Source organism: Bombus fervidus, chromosome 9, assembly GCF_041682495.2.
Source record: "Bombus fervidus isolate BK054 chromosome 9, iyBomFerv1, whole genome shotgun sequence".
Classification (NCBI taxonomy): Eukaryota; Metazoa; Arthropoda; class Insecta; order Hymenoptera; family Apidae; genus Bombus; species Bombus fervidus.
In genome coordinates, this window is record NC_091525.1 from 3353812 (window position 1) to 3375240 (window position 21429).

The 21429-nt window shown below is 32.5% G+C and overlaps 3 protein-coding genes across 8 annotated transcripts in view; all 3 read right to left on the reverse strand.

Annotated features, from left to right (window-relative positions):
* The window catches only part of LOC139991053 (tachykinin-like peptides receptor 99D), a 65766-nt gene extending 60521 nt beyond the window's left edge, over positions 1–5245 (reverse strand). For 2 of the 3 annotated variants that reach the window (XM_072010839.1, XM_072010836.1), the window contains exon 1: positions 4978–5243. The gene's annotated coding sequence lies outside the window, so the exon portion shown is untranslated. Of the gene's footprint in view, positions 1–4977 lie in introns of all 3 variants that reach the window. The other variant, XM_072010838.1, reaches the window with a different exon arrangement.
* Positions 5246–13793: 8548 nt separating this feature from the next.
* Positions 13794–17261, reverse strand: Sply (Sphingosine-1-phosphate lyase). 3 transcript variants are annotated; one of them, XM_072011225.1, is made up of 9 exons: positions 17238–17261; positions 16443–16590; positions 16156–16371; positions 15878–16101; positions 15574–15810; positions 15295–15504; positions 14962–15200; positions 14628–14895; positions 13794–14569 (listed from the first exon to the last, which is right to left on the reverse strand). In XM_072011225.1, the coding sequence occupies exons 2-9, from the start codon at positions 16588–16590 to the stop codon at positions 14438–14440; spliced, it is 1674 nt and encodes a 557-aa protein (XP_071867326.1). In that variant the 5' UTR covers positions 17238–17261; the 3' UTR covers positions 13794–14437. The 3 variants fall into 3 exon arrangements, with proteins under 3 accessions (XP_071867326.1, XP_071867325.1, XP_071867327.1); XM_072011224.1 differs by lacking the exon at positions 17238–17261 and adding an exon at positions 17030–17216; XM_072011226.1 differs by lacking the exon at positions 17238–17261 and adding an exon at positions 17030–17215 and having other exon boundaries at positions 15878–16086.
* A 1264-nt stretch (positions 17262–18525) lies between these two features.
* The window catches only part of Tusp (WD40 superfamily protein Tusp), a 35183-nt gene continuing 32279 nt past the window's right edge, over positions 18526–21429 (reverse strand). For both annotated transcript variants that reach the window (XM_072011222.1, XM_072011221.1), the window contains exon 16: positions 18526–21376. The gene's annotated coding sequence lies outside the window, so the exon portion shown is untranslated. The remainder of the gene's footprint in view (positions 21377–21429) is intronic.

Here is a 21429-nt window from a genome sequence, read left to right on the forward strand (position 1 = left end):
AAGTCACAACTTAATGTCACGTGTGTGTGTATATATAATGGCAATTATCGAGTATATATGTATACCTGTAGATATATCATAAAATTTGAGTAGGTTCATAGATTGCATGATCTTTGTTACGCAATAGACATAGTCTACGTTTATAAACCATATGTGTTTATGAGTTTCATAGTAATTAAAATACGATAAAAAATGAATAGAATTTCAAACTGTAATCTCTCGTTTTTCTTCAGAAACAGAAAACATAGCGGTTAAATTGTTTATTCGTTTATTTTTTACTTTTCTCTTGGCTGGTTACTTGTTTCTATCGGAGGGATACCTTTCATCCTTGTTGTTCCTTTTACGGCATAACACCATCTTAACTAACACTATCAACCATCGGCGATATTGATGGCGATTTAACGAAGAACCAACGAATTAACCGATTAAAAATGAATGGAAAACTTTTCTATGGTTCCAATTGACAGCGATATAGGGCTGCACTTTCCAACTGCTGAAATGTTATTAAAAATTACAGTAACGTTCTATACGAAATAAGTAATATGTAAGAAAAATACGTAAAAAAGAAATATGTAAATTATCGAAAGAATTTCAAAATATCGTAACAAATTGTAACAAGAACAGAATTCGATAAAATCATAGCGTGAATTTCCGATTCAACAACAACAGATTGTATAGATGAATATACATTACATTACCGTAGTTAGAATTCTGAGCTTGATAATATTTCAAATGAGAATGCATTTTGCATATGTATATTCCAGCACAGCAGCAGTTGGTTACTCGCGCTGTTTTATAATATTAATGTAGTAGGATGTAAATATGATTAATGTTTCGTAAGATGTATTTTTCATACATACATATGTATATTAAACTCATAAGTAGATATCTCGTGTTAAATATCATGCGATTATAATACTGCTAAAGTAATATGTATACAGATTATAATTTACAGCAAATATTGATACAATCGTCGACAATGAGGGAAACGAGAAGAGATCTCGTGAAACAACGATTCTCCCACATGGAATTCTTTATTACATTTCCAAAGTTGATCCATATTTAAAGTTAATGTGTTATAATTAAAACTGTGATCTATATAAAACAGTTGAACGAATTGCAACGAAATTCGAATCGAAACTAGTATGTAATAAACTTAGCATTCGAACAGTTAGAAAAAAGGCGAAGAATTAAATCTAATAACTCGCCTGACTCTCAGGTAAATCAATTATGTTTGAATGCAACGTAAATTTATATCTTTATATTGCTATAAAGATAGCTTTTACATTGATGTAGCAAGTTTAGTAGCATGATTTTTTATGAAAAAGACGATCTACGTCGATGAATAGCATATCGGTGAACGAATTTACATCGAAATGCATAAAATAACCGTAAAAAACTAAGGATGTTCTGTACAGAATTAGAATTAGCTAGTAACTATTCACATCACAACATATCGCAGCTGTATTCATAGAGTTAATGAGGTTATTAATCGATATCTATAAAGTAAATTCTATTATCATTTAGAAACGATTAACTGTCATACAAAAGAATATTACAAGCTGACAACGAACCTAAGACTATCTAGAAAGTAGAGCGAAATATTATTGTGTTTCATACAATCTTCAGGTCTGAACCGTTAACTTTAAAATGATATAAATCGACGTCGAAAAATATATTAACGTAAAGTACCTAAATAAAATGCTTATCGAGGAACGATAGAAAATTTCAATCGAGCATCGTCGACGTTTAATTTATTCAATACCATATCGTTGTAAGAAACTTATTCGTCAAAAGTCAAGAAGAAAGAGACGTCGTCTTTTCCGAACAAATCTAGCCTGATCTTTGTCTTCTACCGCAGTTGATAGATTCTTGCTTTCTTACGCAAACAAACCTATCGTTATTGTTTGCATTTTATCACCACTCGTTTATCACTTTCCCATTGCATTCGTTATTTCAGGAAAGGACATCGTTGCCATAGGTATTATTCGGTAAAATAATTTTCGAGCAATAGCGAGTACTTATTAGGCTCGATTGACACGAACAGCGAATACATCCTCGATGTCCCGCTGATACAGAACGCGAGTATCGTGACAATCGATCGACGATCGATGTTTGATACGATGATCAGCACACGGTTCCTCTTTTGCATAATAAAATTGTTGGGTAATCGTAGCGACGATTTTTTTTAAATAAGCAATGTTATCACGTTCCTTTACGCTCGCGGGCGCATCAAGATCGAGCCTCGACGACCCTCGGTAACATAAATTAGACATATTTACAAGTTCGCCAACAAGAATTACATTTATTGGCAACGATTATTTCCCCTTGAATCGTCGCGACGCGCTTAACCTAACCGTTAACCCCGTCGACTTCGGAATACACATACATATTACAGCAATGCGTATCAACTTTCCTTCCTCTGTTCACCTCCATTTCATACGAAAAGGGGTTTTCATTGGACCACGAATATAGAAGCACGCTAGCTCTTTTCTACGATACACTAAATATCAGCTTCGATTTCTTTCTATTCCTTTAATTAAGCCTTACATCGGTGAAAAAACAATACAAGAGCATTTTTTCCAAAAGTGAGACATATACGAAAAGCGTATATATATGACATCCCTATCTAAATCTAAGGACTTTGTTGTATATTTTTTCACTTTTATGAGTACAAAAGTCTATGTGTTTTAACGTTTAGAAACATACAAATTTCTCTATTAAACTATTTTAAGATTAGTTAGGGTTTTCTCGAATTAAATATCGTTTAGTATCGCTTGTATCACTTTTCCTCCGAGCCTTTTCTCGGTTTAGCGTGCAACAAATCTTTCAGATTGGCTACTAGGGGAACATAAACGTCGTAAAAATTTCAAATTTTCAAAATCATTACATTTTATTTGAACGCGAATCAGCTGGTCGTGTATTTCGGAAAATTTAATTACACCCACGTGACATTGAATGTTATTAAATATAGTTTGAACAGATCGCGATCCGCTGGTGGTTGTTCATAAATTGTCGTAATTATGAAATCGCCAGTGGAACCGTCGAAACTCCCGCCTCGTCACACACTGTCAGTTTTCATTACAGGATCGACGCGTACCCGGCTTTCCTCCGATGCGTGATTTTCCACCACAGATACGAATCCGTACGAGCACGTTCGTGTAAAATCTTTTAAACCTCCCGCGTCGTCCGCGTTTATTTTCATGGATTAGTAAAAGATCACGGAATATGTATGTACGTCGAGCATATACTACGAACAGACATCGTTGGAAAGGCAATTAAACAACGGACGAGCCGCGCACATAATTTGTGATAAGATGAGTATGTACCTATCTGGTTTAACAATGGCGGCGCGACAGCAAGCTCCGAAACTAAGTGTTTCAGATCATAAAGTAGTCGCTGGTTCTTTGTTGGTTCTTCGCTGGACAGAAGGCAAACGATCGAAACATAGAAGTAAATTTTAGTTGGTTGGAGTTTCACTACAACGTTTCTACGATTGGAAATGTAGCTAGGCATAATATTTACCACAGTAGACGATGCACAGTTTTCAACATCCGCTAGATATTAACGATGCAGTATGTAGGATCGTGTACTCCGCTTAAAATGCATTTTACACCATTAATTTGCGAACCATTTGCAAACCATTGGGGTTCGACGAAAATTTCATTCGACCCAATTACGCGGAACCGTGTACCAGATGAGTTTATAGATCGTTCGTGATCGTCGATTCGCCGACGCGATGGGTGAATATCTTCATTTACCACGCACGTTTCACCAAACTACTTCACCCTTCCCACGCCGCAGATTGCACTCTTTGAAATTTCCACGACTGCAGCACTCTCTTTTCGCTACTTGCGAATGCTTTGAATCAAAGTTTCGACGCTTCCAAGCTTTCTTCGATCTCGATACAGATATTCGATAACGTAACGACGAGAAATTCTAGAGATACCTGTGTAACAACGTTAATAAGTATTCCAAGAACTTGGACCAAGGTATATTAAAGAACGGAACACGTCCAAGTTCTTCATTTTACAACTCGCGAAAACTTTCTTTCAATTTCTTTGACACCTTGTTTTTTTGGCAACGTTCGACCACGGAAAATTCATTGATAACGAAAGCTGATTGCTACGTCGTTTAAACCACTTCACATGGAACAATTGAGTTTTATATTTTTATGTATGTACGTAATAGTATGCACGCATACACGCACACACACGCACACACATGCATTTCGTCGATTCCATGACTCGAAGAATAGCTGGACAGTTTGTAGTCGCGAGGCGACACAACGTCGCGTTTCAATTTCACAAGCGCTTTGCTCCGGAAACAATTTGTCGGTTTCATCTATTTAAAGTTGTATTCCTTTATTTTTACAATGGTAAATCTCAGATCTCGTTTCACGGTATCCGTTAATGCATCAACGATTTATCATTTTATTATATACGATACGATAAAAAGAGAAATAACGAGAACAGTGTGTTTTAGGCACAAGGCACAATACCCGAGACTATAGGATTTACTTCTTCGAAATGATTAAACTTGTCACGTATTTTACAATGAAAATTTCAACTGTACACATAGATCGCAGGTAACAAGTTTCAATTGCTCGCGAAAAAGTAAAGAATATACGTTGTAATAGATTCGACGCGATATGTTTATCAATGATACTGGTTTCGTGAAGCAAGACTAGTCCGATACTCCCTATAACTTAGCATATTGTAACTTGGAAAACCAATTGTAAGTCTGCTCGATGTCACTGTTAATGGACGTGCTAAAGCCGAAGCTGTTTCTCTCAGTCTATATTTTCATAACACTTTTTTCGCCGTATACTACCTACTTATCCTATATTTTCCTTCCATTTTTCTTAAGTATTTTTTCTTAAACATTATTCGTTCGTTTCCTACGCTCTTTCCTCTTTATTCTTTTTTTCTTGTGTTTTTATCAATCTGAAGAAAAATTTTGGGACAAAAGACTCACCGGTATGTCAAGATCTCGACGTAAACTTGATTCGTTTGCAAATAATTTCACACATCGATGACGAAACGTCGTTCTTTGTGAAATGTTGCACGCGATTTAAGGGTTGCCCGAGCGGTACGGGACGCGCGCTTCCACGATACTGATCGACGACGTCTCGCAATACTCGCACGTCGCGACGCGACGCGACGCTTGGACGCAGAGCGCGTACTCGAAACGCTAACCTCCTCTAGCCTATCCGTAACCAGCCATTGGAACTCTATTGCCAACTTCTCTCCACTTCGAACATCGACTTTTCCTCCTTTTATACTTTTTACCATTCTTCTCTTCATCTTCGTTACTATACTTGTGTCTTCGTTTTTCTGCGAGATCCACTTATCTAAAGATAAGAGACCTACTTGTGTTTCGAGATTCTTCCTAAATAATTGTTCTCTTTCAAAATGATATATTGATCATAATTTCCTTTGTTTGTTCGACATTCCGAATAAATCAATGAGATACATAATTAAAAAGAGAAAAGTGAATCTCCTTTAATCTGACTCCTCAATTAATAAAACCAATCAGTAGTGTTTTAAAATTAAATGTCTCTACGGTGTTATATACCGGTTACACGTACATAGTCATCGTTTTGTTGTCGAACATGTATTTACGAAGACAAGCACGATACGATAAGTTGAAACTTTTAATTGTACTTTGATATTTGGAAAGTTTTTAAACCAATGAAATGTCGACCGAAACGGTTATGCTGGTTATTAAGTGATATCATTCCAAAAGGATTTATAAATTAATTAGAAACCTTTGCGATCTGGACCTATACCATACTTGAAAATCTTTCCTATCTTTTCGTCACACGACGAAAATGAATGATATTTCCTTCAATAATCGCATGTAAAAGCTTCAAGGAATTTTTATCAAAGCAAAAACAAAGGAGAACGCACCAAAAGACAAAACGACGCAATGCCATTTCAATAACGGTTTTCTGGTTTTACGAACGTGAAAAAACATTTTTCTATAAAACAATTCGACCACGACATTCGTTTCACCGTAGTTGTTTGATTGCTCACGTTATTTCCATTTGTACGGATCGAGTAACAATCGCCAACAGAAGCAACGTTTTCTCTCTTGCCTTCATGCTTCTTGCAACTTTCAGCTAAAAATCACGTGCATCGCCTTCGTTGCGCGAGCCATTCGTTCAAAATGAAAATGTCTTTTCCCTTTATGGCTCCTTTCGTATAATACTAAATACTTTCTCAAAATTTCGTTTCATTCCCTATTCGCGATATTCTTCGGTTTCTTGAAAGGCGAAGGAACATTTCAATCGGTTGTAAATAGTTGTATGAATTGAAAAAAAATATCAAAAATCTAAAATTTGCTACAATTTTCAAAATGATGTTACGAAATAAATTTACGCGTAATTATATAATTACGTACTAATGTAAACAGAACATGCGAAATAGTTATAAACGTGTCTAGGTTTTAAGAACGCAGAGAGATAACAGATAAAATAGTAGACACGTAAAGGTAATGGATCTCTTGAATGATCTCAAGTATAAAAAGGTTTTGTGATGTCTGTATCATGTAGTAAAAGGTATGTACAGTATTTATCGAGCTATTATCTAGTAGAAATTATAACAGCCAACATGTATCTCTCATTTTATCTGTGAGATTTAACATACATAGCTATATATACATATACCCGTAGATTCTACGCTCTAATTATACAATTTTCTCCAAACTTTGCTAACAATATAAGTTATAGTCACAAGTGTGAGGGTCTATTAAGCTATACGTTAAATTCATATGTTAAGTGAATTTTATATAATATTATAATCATAAAAAGTTCGTTAAATTTTCAAAAAATAGGTAAAATATTCCTAATTATAAATGTTGTTCATTGGAAGAGTTAATCGTTTATTAATCATTTAATCAATATGTATAACGTTTTATAGAAAAAATATCAGTATGAAATTATTTTTTTAATAATTATTTTGATTTACATATTTCATGTAACCTAATAGAGCTAAAATTTTATCTCTCTGACAATGAGAACAAAGGTTTTAACAGTTTTAATATATTGCATTTCTTGAAGATTCTTCTAATAAGGACCGCTTTTAAACATTACTTTAATTGTATTAACCATTATACAAAATTTACTACCCGTAGGTCAAGTCATTATTTCCACATTATCGTCGAGCATATCAAATGAAAATAATGACCATATGTATCCTCGGTATAATTAATAGACGTAATTAATTTTCTATGAATCAATTTAGGGAGATATTAAAAATTTGTCAATTAATATCGTCGCTCTAGATTATATCGAGTCGATATTCCTCCCGTAAATTATGAAAGTCTTATTCTAATTTAGAGGCAGTATTTCAACTCCTCTCTCGACATACTACACTTAATCGAACATCACTAGGTATATTTAATAATCTGTTTCCAATCTCCATTCGATTTTTCTTCGTTGTATCATCTTTCACTCATAAAATATCTTTATTAAGTTGCTGCCACTAGTGACAGTTTTTTCCCTTTCTTTCTAATCCTTTTAATTATCCCAACTACTTTAATCACTAGTAGTATCAAAATTTTTTTGGTTTAATTACATTTTTTTGGTTTACTACTTACTGTTAGGCATGTTACATTCCTATTTATTATTCATGCGAGCTATATCATTGACAATACACGTTCATAGCAATGGCCTCCTGTTTCAAAATAATTAACTTAATCGAAAGGTCGTACGTGACAGGAGAGCTGGTTGGGTGGTAATGTTGAATCAACATACGAATCTGACGTCTTCGAGCCGGATAGCTCGATTATAACCATAACCGAATTGGCAGCGAGGAAGTTCCAATCAGGAATTATCGAGCTTTTGATCGACCGATATCGGTCGCATGGCAATATGTATGTAATTTTCAATTACTTGTGCATACGCTACGTTAGCCACACTTCTAATTTTCATTTTGTTCTTGATGAATACTTGTAATCTAAGTTACAGTATTGTGGCTATTATTATATAGTTATCAAAATTATATTTTATATATATATATATATGTATAATACATTATTATATATTATATATACATAATAATATATAATATAATATATATATAATACAGTACTTCATCGCGAGGAGAAAAATCAACTATCTTAACCGAGTTTTACTCCCTAACTCATGGAACCTTCAAACATATCTATCAGTGGGCATGTTTTATTTTAATCATTTAAATACAATACGAATCGAAACGTAACAAAACAAGAAAATATATAAATACATCTCTTTAACAGTACATTTACATCTTATAAACAAATCTCTTAGCATGTCTTAACAATCTGAGCATGCTTTAGAAATTACACATTCTTTTAAAGCTAATTTACTTAATTTCTGCATTTTAGTATTATTACGGCAATTGATTTAAACATATTTCACCAAAGACTTGTTTCGTGATTAATTTCAAAATAAAAAACAATGTACTTGAATATTAAGAAATTAATCATTTTTTAATCTTATGAGATTTTGTATGGAAATAACTCTTACAGATACATACTTATACTTACTCCATACACTACATTGACATATACATACTCTCTTTTGAAAATCACAAACAATAACAACATTCACGTTGAAAATTTTCGTGTCAATTATACCGTTTATTATTATTATTAGAGCTAGTAATCAAGGTGCTAATTGCCCGTTTATCTTGATCTTACTTGGTTGTCCGAAAAGTTTCTTTCGTTTCATATGGTGATAATAAATGAACAACAATTTCTGTTTTATATTATTTTATTGAATTAGATATGATCCATTTCGTTATATTTCTATTATTATGTTCATGCATAATTCAATAAACTAATATAAAACAAAAAACATTGTGCGTCTATTTCTTTATAAAACGAAAGAAACTTTTCGGACAACCTAATAGTTAGATGGCGCCCAAAGTATGAAATACGAAACTCGAGCGTGAGCATAGAACAATAGACTCTCTTTTAGCATATCGTCGTATGCTATGCTTCGTATGTCGCTCCCTTGCGGTCTCCACGTACTATCTTAAGTGCTGCTTATAATAAACCGGTGTATGTATAATGTAAGAAAACATACTCGTTGTACAATATTAATAAATTATTTCGATAATTATTAACCGGAAAGTATATGTAATATTTAATTCGTATATATAATATGTATCATGTAAACATTATGTATATGTATAAATAATAAATAATAGTAACGTATTGACAAGTATTTATATGTTTACCAAAGCGTCTACAATTAGCAAAGATCATTTTAAAATATATAATTATAATTTTATAGAGAATAATTCAAACGAAATAATAGTGACATTTGTCAGGTGTGTTCAAACGTTTTATTCTTCTATGGTATCAAACCACCTAACCCAACTTTATTTTAATTTCAACCCAACATCCAAGGAATTGGTGTTATTTCATAATGATCGCTCACAATAGTAATGATAACGCACATCCTTGAGCTCTTCGTAGAAATAGTTAAACGAGAAGTATTCCCAAACTGAACTCACTTATAGTTTACCACTTCGTTAATATGGGTAAACCGGAGTTTTTTACTAAACCAGTGCCAGCATTGTATTTGTCCTTACGCTATACGTGATTAATTCCTAATCATTGAATCATAAATCGCTAAATATTTGAAATATAGGTACATATGAGTATGTATGTATACATAAGTACACATTTCTCCTCTTATATATTTCATATACATATAAAAAAACGTTCTTGAGAAAATTTTTCGGAAAATGCATAATTTGTAAATGTTACAAAGTCAATATTCTGAAATCTTTCCTATATATGTATGTATTATGCATTGTTAGAAAAATGTCTAGCGTAAGGAATGTGGGTCTAATTGGATATTTCACATAGCACAATCATAAAGATAAGCACGCGGTCGATAGATCGAAAGTGTCACATATCAACCGAAACAACACAGAGCAGTACCTTGTCCTTGTACTGTACCATTAGTCATCTTTCCGATACCGCACAGCACATATAAATATAACCGCCGCTCGGCTATAGTTTTCAAGTTACAAAACAGTTTATGTTTAAAACTATATGTATTATTTAACAATTTATTCTATAAACCTCCGTTTTGTAAACAACTTTTCAATGATGGTAAGTATATCTTTTACATTTTTAAGCAATTGAGGATTGGAATAAAGTACATCATTAACATTTCATACTTTAATCGATTCATCAAACATTATTTTACTACTCTAGCTCAATTTATAACCCTCATTTTTCTTTATTTATTTATACATTATTGAAGATGGTTATCTTTCTCGTCAATGATTTAAATTTAGATTTGGGTTAGGTTCGGGCTAGGTTATAAAAATATGGCCACCTACTTACCTCAGAATGAAGCGTAATCAATCTAAATTAAATTGAAGTTTTTGTGCGAATATCTTGGAAACTAAGTCCAAGCGGTTATTATGTCTTCATGACAGGTAACAATATGCATATATGATATTCCATGTCAACGATTGTAATACATAGCATTATTTTTTCAAGAATAACTCAGGAGCCAATTCATACAGTGAATTATATAATAGAATGGATGAACAAAACTGTTGGTAATATTAAAAAAATCGTGTTCATATTTGCCCTCATAACTAGTCTCAAGAGCATGGTAAAGTCAATTTCATACCAAAGCATATATTAATATCATCACTTATGAACATGACTAAGTTGTCTACTCTTCCAATTCTTGTTAAACATGAACAGATGGCACATATCTACACTATAATTTTCTACTTTTATAAGTATATCTTACTTAAACATTCTCGGTATTTAGAATGTCACATTATTAAACAATCGTAAATAATTTTACTACAAATGTAATTAATGTTAATTTAATTGTCTATTACAAAATTTTATGAAGTTACTTTCTTGAAGCTAAAAAAAGATCATATTTATATTATGTTTTGCTTTTTCAAACTCTTAACAAACTTCCTAGTTAAAAGGTTTTCTATAATTTGCATCTGACAAAATAATGAAATTTTGTATGTATGCACATTCAAATATTTTTGTTTGTTTGTTATTGTTAAGGTATTTCTCAGACTTAAAAGCTCATTTGAATATCTGTCTGCAGGATTCATCCACAATAATGAAGAAAATAATATAGTATTGCATACTATGTTGGAGAGCACGAGGCAGGTATGAGTTCCCAAAACATAGGACAGCATCATGGGGAACTCCTGTGGGACTGATGTTTGCCTCTAGTCGTTAACTACATGGGAGGCTTGTGGCTGGGACTTTTGGGTACCTGCTGGTTTGTCGATCTGTGGTGGAGAATTTTGGTGAAGTTGGCAGGCCCATCCCTGCCAAGATCACTCACATCACCATCACATTGGGACTTTTTGTCACTCTGCACTGCCCTCAGGGCAGGGTGCGAAAGGGTGAGTAACACCAGGACAAGAATTAACGACTCGGTGAATAAAACATAAAATTTATGATGCAGGGGAGGGATACTACAGTAACGACATAGTGGAGAGTTCTAAAGCTGGTCATGGTATATCTAGTATTCTTTGGCATATACATATTTTGTAAGTATTTTTATGTATGTGATATATGACTCTTTTTCAGAATAATACATTAGTAATTATAATCATTGATAAATACTGTATTCTTTAATCCAAAACTAAGAAAATGTTGTATGTATGTATATATGTATGTATGTATTTATGTGTATACTGTTGTATACTATTGGCTTGGCAACTAAGTGATTGCGGATTTTGTCAATAGGTGATATTGTACAGTAATATTACAATGCTTAGATTTTTTTAATAAAATCTTTATTATTGTGTTAAGCAATGAGAAAAATAATATACAAATAATGATGATAAGTTGAAAATTTATAAAGCTTTAATTTAACTGATACTAACTTTCTTTTATTTTCCTGGACTATGGGATTTATTTACGAATTCGCATTTACATAATGTGATTTCATATACAGTGGCTCACGAAAGTATTTGAACGCTTACACTTACAAATTTCAATTAATAAGATGAGGTGTACTAAACTAATTTGTTAAAACAATTTGGTATCTATAGTGACGGAAAAGTCTCAAGACTACATCAGTAAAATGTGACAACGATTCAATAATATAGACAGGAGTTATGATACATTTATTAGAAATATTCATGATAAGTGTCTTCGAACGCTGTAACACTGTTGATAGTTTTTCATCTTCCTTTATACCGAATGTAAACATCATTGCTAAATGAAAATATTGGCACGTTCACTTGATGTTAGGATATCGTTTCAGTAACAGTAACATAAAAGTGTACAAAAAGTGCACAATAGTATTTAAAATGAATACCAAGAAGTCTGAAACAAAAGTGTGAAAGAGAAATAATATTCCGATTACACTTGGACGGCAAATCATATAACGAGATTGCCTAAATTGTGAACAGAAATAAGTCCACAATACATTATATCATAAAAAAGTCAAAGAATGAGGGAACACTTGCAAACAAAGCTCGATCAGGTCGACCAAAGAAATTGACTGGAAGAGAGAAAATTATCATTCGCGAATTAAAAAAAAATCCTACTACATTCGCTCCTCAACTTGCAAGTATGGTAGCTGATATGTTTCATAAAGAAGTTCACCTGGAATTGTCTACCAATCTTACGAAACAATGATTTTCATGGCAGAGTACCGTGAAAGAAGCCATATATTAATGCGGTAAATCATAAAAAAAGATTGACTTTTGCAAAAACCTATATTGATAAAGATAATTCTTTTTGGGACAAAGTCATCTGTTCGGATGAGTCAAAGTTTAACATTTTTGGCTCAGATGGTCAAAACTATGTGTGGAGAAAACCAAATACGGAATTGGAAATTCGACATTTACATCAAACAGTGAAACACGGAGGTCGATCGGTCATGGTGTGGGGGTGCATGGGTGCCAGTGGCACCGCAAATTTGATATTTATTGATGGAATACTTGATAAATATAAGTATTCAAATATTTTAAAAAATAACCTTAAAGGAAGTGCCCGTAAATTAGGATTATTGAAAGATTTCCACTTCCAACAAGATAATGATCTTAAGCACACTGCTAGAATTGTGAAAGAATGGATCGTATATAACACACCGCAGATGTTAATTACTCCACCGCAAAGTCCAGACATAAATCCGATTGAAAATTTATGGGCTGAAATCGGAAAAGATCAAATAAATTTCAGATAACCACAAAGCAATCAAATAGGATAGTATTTTAAAAACAAATGGCATATATACGAAGTTGATTAAAAAAAATATATTATTAATGTACGTAAAAAATATCTTTTACTTTTTCTCCACAATTCAGCTGATCTAACATTGCAACTTTTTCTTTAATAGAAATGCATTTCTGTTTTAACATCTTTTTCTTTCTAATTTCATCCATCATGTCCTTAAATTGACTTCTTTTATAAACATAATTTACAAAATACTTCTGTATTATGTATACATACGTATTTTAAGTGTAAGCTTTCTCGAATCATGAATACATGACATTGATACATTAATGATTCTTCATGCATTTTTTTTAGCACTGATACTCATATCGTTATATTTTAAGAGTGATCCCGTCAAAAAACAAGACGACGATAAAACATCAGAAGCCGGTAATGATTTAGAAAAGAACCTAACGCTCAGCTAAAACAGATTTAATTCATAAATCAGGTAATTCCTGTGTTTTATTATTTGGCACGTTATAAGAATTCGCATTGTAAGAACTTACGTTATACGGGAGTCTACTGTAATTAAGGAAATTACTGTTTTATGGAAGGGTGATAAGATTAGTACATTATTTCAATTCTTTATTCTCAATAATTCCACTGCCAAGCATATAAAAATATATGGCACCAAATTATACATTATTATTACTAAGTAATGTAATTAACATTTAATACGTTTTTATTACCTACATTTGATGTAGCTATGTAATATAATATCAGAACGAACATTATAAAAATGTATAAAATATTCTATAAAATATTCTATAAAATATTCTATAAAAAGTACCAAAAGAATTGTACACATGGATGTTTTAAAAATCTATAACGGAATATATGTATATGTATTGTATATTTCATGAAATGCGTAAAAATACTGCTATTAAATAAGATATCGTCTATTTAAAAAAAATTGATTAGAATAAAGTTTTGTACTTTAAAAGTATATGTTTAAATAGTTCAAAACGCCATTGCATTGTACAAAATATTCCATTTATACGTATTAAATCTCTCCAATATATGTTCATAACTCTATATGGTCTTGAATTCTATTTTGTTTTTTAAATTCAATTTTTTAAAATATATATGGGTTGATTAGATTTTTCAATTAAAATTGTATAAGAGATTTCAGAAATTTAATGTTATTTTTCTTTTTTCATTTTTTCGTTACTCTTACATTTGACTTTGTAAAAAGTAAACTAATAGTGCAATTAATTTAGATACTTGATCCTTTATTAACCATTGTCTCATTTTCTGGCGTAAAATATATAGAATCTAGGAAACATTTTGCGAAATCGCCAACAATACTTCTATCTGGTATGCTTTGACTCATTCCATAAATTGCAAACTGAAAAAGGATATTGTATATGGTATTTATATAAAAATTACTTAATAGTTATATTCACCTTTCCATCAACAGGAGCTTCTGGATTTTTTAAGATTATACTTAATTCAGTTTCAACATCACTTAAAAATTGATCTGCTACACCTAATTGTGTATGGACATATGTAACACAAAGATGTATGCCACACGGGAACTGAAGTGTATTCAAGTTCCATCCTCTTACATTTAGAGCTTCCGAAAGTTTATAAATGTGAAAATCGTTTGACCCTAATGCTATAACCGAAGTAGCCGGAGTACCAAAAATAAAAATTCCATCTAACTTTCTCAATCTGCGATCAATTCCAAATATTCGATTATACAGTTTAACAGATTTGGCAAAAAATTCAAATACGTACCGTTGTTCAATATATTTAGTAGTTTCTATAATTTTCTTTGTCGATTCTAAATATTCATTATAACCAAAATACATTAATGTAGCCCAACATGATGCTATAATTCCACCAGCTCTTGAACCACTTACAGTTGGCGAACCATATATACCACCAGGCCAATCGGTTGTTATAGTATATTGATAATGTCTTAACTTTTTATTTCTATAAAGAATAAGCGAAGAACCTTTTGGAGCATATGCATACTGAAAGAAATAAAGTAATATAAAACATCTGTACTATTAAATAAAATTAATTAACATTGTATGTATAATTGTATGTATAATTGTATTTAAGTACTTTATGCGTATCAACCGATATACTTGTCACTCCAGAAAGTCTAAAGTCAAAAGGTGGTACATTAAAACCTGCATTTGGCATGAAACAAATTAAAAATCCACCGAGACAAGCATCAACATGAACCGGAATATTGTATTTTATTCCTAGATCAGAAATTGCTTTAATATTATCCATTGTTCCATACGGAAAGTTTGGTGTTGAGCCTATTAACTATTATAAATATTACATTAATTCTAATGCATTAATTTGAATCTAATTTGAAAGTTATTTCCTATATACCATTATTGTATTCCTTGTAATAGCTTTTTCCATAGATTTAATACAAGCAGTATAGCTATGTTGGTTGACAGGGACAGAACGTACTTTAAGTTTTAAGTACTGAGCAGCTTTATCAAAAGCGGAATGTGCTGTTACAGGCATTACTATTTCTGGATTTTTTATACCTTTCATATTCTTTGCATAATCCCTATATGTTTTACATGCCAATAAAATTGATTCTGTACCACCGCTGGTCATCTGAAAACATTTTAGTATATCTTAAGTTAGTTCAATCGATCAGCATTTTAAAATGAAAACAACTTACAGTGCCACAAGAATCTTCATCTCCATGGAACAAATTACAAACTATTCTCACCACTTCTGCTTCCATCTTACATATACCAGGAAAAATATCAGGATGTAATGGATTTGTATATGATGCAATGCTATAAATATCTCCCATTAATTGTAAAAGATTAGTATCAACCCTATATATAGCTCCAGATACTTTACCATTTTTCCAATCATAATCACCTAAATAACAATATGCTATATATATTATATATATTGGTATACTTTAATAAATTTTTTTTAATTTATTACCTAATTGAACACATTTTTTTATTCTTTCTAATATTTCATTCGGTTCTAAACTTTTCTCTGGAAGTTTCACAGTGAAAGGAATATCTTTTATTCTTTGTAATGTTTCTTGTTCGAACGTTTGATTAATCTTATTTAATTCTTGATCAATTTTATTTCTAATAGCAGGTATAAAATTCCTTAAACTAAACAGTTGCTTCTTTGCTCTTTCTACGAGACCTAGAAAACAAAATTTACTACTCATTACAAATTTTTGTAATTATGTTAGTATACATTACAAATAATCGTACTCTCATCTTGAAAGACAAAATTCCATAACCAAACTGTGGCAAGGATGGTTGTACTGGTTATAGTCACTATTTGCCATGGTTCTTTGGCTTCAAAATAATTGTTAATCAGTTGTTTCATATTATTCACACCAAGAAAATATACGTTCATCTAAAAGAAAGATAATATTATCTATATGTATTAGATGTTTTTGTTCATTTCTACATGTTTTCCTTCCAAATTATCATAAAAATTTGATCAGTAGATTCGATACATGTTAATGTAGATATTGTAATTAAATAATCTTCAATGCAAAATAAGTGCTAACACTCTTTATTTCATATGTATGTATATACATATGTATATACGACATATATAAATTTATGCACTTGATCTTTAGCTCTTATTGTTCCTCTTTCTCGACACATTTCATTCCCTGATACTCTCTTTATCACTTACTATGTATTCTCCTTTCTTTTGTTAACTATTTATTTATGCGATTTTTCCCATGCAACGTCACGTTTCATATTTTTAATACGTTCCGTTAGAAAATTGACAAGTGAAATTCGGCATATTAAAAAAAAAAACACTGGGAATTTTTAATACATACCTTAATTTTTAATTATGCTATAAATATATTAAAGCGAAACGTAAGTGCACATCCCGAACAGTTTACGTGGGATTGTGAGATAAGTTATAATACTTCGATAATTCAGTGTATCAGAACATTAATAGATAGTAGCCCCCACCTTTGCTTCTGTTACAGATTACAGACGAGATGTCTGTGCCACCATTGACTAAATACAGGATAGACTTACCTGACACTATGATAAATATGAGACTTTCATGTTTCACATTCTGAAATACCGACATCGAAAAAGATTATTGTTCCTTACGCCCTCTGCGATTTGCTACGGCAGATATAAGAATTACATATGTAATATTAAAATCAGTTGTTGAAAGCGATAGAAATGGATCTGGCATTTTAGACTTTGCTTATATAGAAGAGCGGCGCGCGCTAAGAACGAACAAACAAGTGACGACAAATCAGCAGAAAATATATTAAACTTATAGATTTATATAAAATAAGCCACAAAGTAACTGAGCGTTGACGCGTTATTTGGGCTTTTATGAGTTTGATTTATTTTCTGCTGCATTTTCATCACTTGTGTGAATGCTCTTGCCGCTCGCCACTCTCGGCACGATCAAAGCCTTACATGATGTACCGTGTCTCATATTCCCTAATACCGTTTATTTTATACACGGTTTATCATTAACTAATCCTGTTATCATTAACTCCTCATCGGTGCCTGTATGTCGACCATGATTTGAGTACGCTACGTTTATTTAAACAAAAGCATAGTTTAGTCGAAATTTATATAAAAATAAAGCATAATAATCTCGTGTAGAATTTCATTCTTTATTTACAAATATTTGATAATCAATGAATTCGGTAACAAAATTGCATTGCACATATGCAAAATGATCGTTCAGCGCTAACAATAAGAGGACAAATTAACAATATTATTATAGAAGGGACAAAAGAACTAATATTGATAGGATTTCCACTATGACGTGTTGTTAATCAGTGCAATATAATACTTATTCAGTTGCAAAGTTTTACACGTGGCACAGCATTTTTATCTCTATTTGTATGTGCATAATTTCAGGCATAATCTCAACGTTATGCTGATAGAGAAACCGGAATATATCAACAAAAAACAGAAGAGATATCACCATCAGTTAACGAACATGTAACACATAGCAAATATGATTTATTGAGCTAGGCCGAACATTTTCGAACTCAGTCACGATTGTGGCGCGTGTAACTACATATATTATCTATAGATACAAACGCCTTAGACAGCTTATGTGAATCTATAGTACGTTAAAATACACAGTTGCTGTACAACGATAGAATATCGAGAACGATCCTCTGTGTGATGTTTCTGTTTTAGTTTGGTACTCTACTTTCGTATTTCGTAGGTCGTTCCGTTTGATTTATGTATACATAGGCACTATTCATCGTCAGAAAGCTATGTCGATGAAGATTCAGTGATAATCCAAAAAATATTATATGACAATTTGTTATTCTTTTTTGTTGAACGCATGGATTTTCATTTATGCGCGAATACTGTCATCAATGATGACACAGGTGTTAAACGTTATTAGATCTTCAAGGAGAAACTAGTGCGTGGTGGAAATGACTAGTCATTGATATAGATGTTGTTTGTATGTAGCGTGACTCAAGTCCGTCTTGCTCGGCGGGTGTAATAAGGACGTAACGTATGTGAAAGGTAAATAGGTCACATTGATGCGATTCTTTCCTTGATATCAAAAGTTCGTGCAGCTATGAAAAGTTAATTATCGCGAAGCTTTCACCGTAACGTGACGCAATATTCTTTTTCTGTTTCCTCTGCACGTTTCCGTGTTTTCTTCCTAATCCCTTCACTGATGAAAACTCGTGCGACCATACCGAAAAGTATAAACTGACTTATAATTGTTGCGATGACGCTGATGTTGGTCGACAGCTATAGTAAAATCTATCATATGGGGAGTACATATTAATCAATAAGTAAATAACCGTATACCTACGAAATAATATTTTTGAAGATAAAGATAACATTTTTGGAAGTTTTACAGCATAGTTTATGTAGCAGATAGTCATATTAATCAATAGTAAAAATTTTTCTCTAGAATAGAATCTTAGATAAAACACATTACTGTAGAGAAAGAAAACGTTGCAACGATCGCTCGTACAAAACATTCTTTGACATATGCACGAACTCATGGAGAATTTTAAGGAAACACTCGAAAGAACATCAAGAAATGATTATATAATCCAATCGATCGATACCATTGTTTCGAACATGTGTGTTCTGCATTTCTCTCGTTTTCAGTTGTTCATTACTCCTCTATAAACTCGAAATAAAAAATTTTTTCATACGCGCTAAGGTCGTGGACGTACAGAGAGAGATAAGCGGTAGGCGATACAGCGATAAAACTAGTGGCATGTGACGATAAAGGCAAAGCCAATAAAAATGTTGACACTTACCACCTACTGCTCTCTGTATGTGCATAGCCTAACGCATGCCGTTATTTATTTCATGGATTAGCGTCTTGTGTTTCACGGTGCAAATGCAACAGTATATCAACGAAAAACCAACTTGTTGTTGATGATACATCACGTACTTTATAACGTGCTATCTACTACTGGTGACGATAATATAATTCAACATATAGCGTTGCCTAGAAATCAAATCAACCGTACGATTTAGCGGTTCTATATGTATACCGACGATTACTGTCAATACGTGGCATAAATATTTGTATATTTATCGCTAACTCGTGAATACGGGGCGGCCTGAATATAATTAATTGTAAACATCGTCGAAAAAAAACCTGTCTTATTAAAATTGCTTGTATGTACATACATGTCTGCAAAAAATAGGGTTACAACCAGTATAACACGCACCGTTTTGTAAGAAACCAAGTTGTTCTACAGCTTCATTTGTCTTACGTATTTACGTTAGCAAGTGCTTTTACGACTTTGATATTCGTGTCGCCGTTTTAGACGCGCGCATGAATCACATATAAGAATGTGGCAACAAAAATTACAATTGTGTTATTATACAGCTCGCATCCTCGTTTGCTATCGTTTCAGGCGCCCCACTCTCGAAATTTCGATTCGACGAAAAAATAACTATCCCTTAAGCGTTTTTCGTGTAGGCCTGAAATCGATATTTCTCTTTTTCTTTCCTTCTTCATTTCTTCCTTCTTTCTCGTTCACATTACTTATAATTAGGCGAATGAAATACAACGATAATGGATTAAGTACAGACGACAGTTAGTTTGTTGCGTATACACATTGGCATACTGGCGGAATACCCTCCCTCTTGCACTGTCTAGTTACATTCTTTTGATTGGTCTTTTCTTTTTTCTTCAATTTGCCCTTTTCGTCTTCCATGCTTCGGCGAGAACGAGCACAGGTCGGACGTTATATCATTTAGCGTTATCGTTAGTTTTTCATTTATTTCTTTTTCTTTTTCATTTTACAATACGCCTTAAGAAACATTTAATCGAACAACATGAAACACTCGCATGGTTATGCGAGTCCGTCTATATATATATGTATATAAAATTCGAATATACTCGGCGGACCGCAAAAATGAACGAGACGAACTTTCAACAGCATCACTAGACTCCAACGTGTCGCATAAACTATACAAAAATCAGCGCTCGAAGTTGGGAGAAACGAAATATTTTGGACGGTACGACGAAGAAGCATTTCAACAAAATCTTATCTTTTTTACCACGGTTCCTTGTCACAAAATCTTTGTGTTCCGCTCAAATACAAATCACTCTCAATTGTACATTTGCTAAAAAGAGATTCTGCGAACTGACGTATCGTGTTATTTTAACTTGAAGGTGTTGATTCGAGAGACTTTCGCGTAAGGCCTTCGGGAGGTTTTACGTTTCTATCTTTCTCTCCTTCTCCTTCTTCTTCTGTTTTTCCTTTACCTTTTTCTTCTTCTTCTTCTACTTCTCCTTTTTCTTTTTTCCCAAGTTTCTCTTCATATCTTTTCTATCGCGCTACAAGGCGCTGCAAGGCTATGAGCTTCCCTCAACTTTCAGATTTCCATAAAAGGATCTCTGTATCGTGATTGAACGCTTGTTCGTTTACTTAATGATTTATTCCAGTTCGTCATTAGTAGTCTTAATAATAGAAAGACATGTGGCTCTATAACGTGTTCAAAAGCTATATTTAAAAGTGACTTTTGTATTTTCTTTTTTACTATGTGTAGCATATTGTTACAGTTTTTTAGCGTTCCTAACACTCGCGCTATTTTTCTTCTTTTTCTTCTTTTGGTTTAATTTGGACGAATAATTTATGCAATTACAGCATACGCTCCAAGCGATATTCTTAGAATTCGCTTTTATAATGTCATACGCGAACCTGAAAAATAATCTTAGTAATTACGAAGCAAGAAATCAGGAAGACTCAAAAAG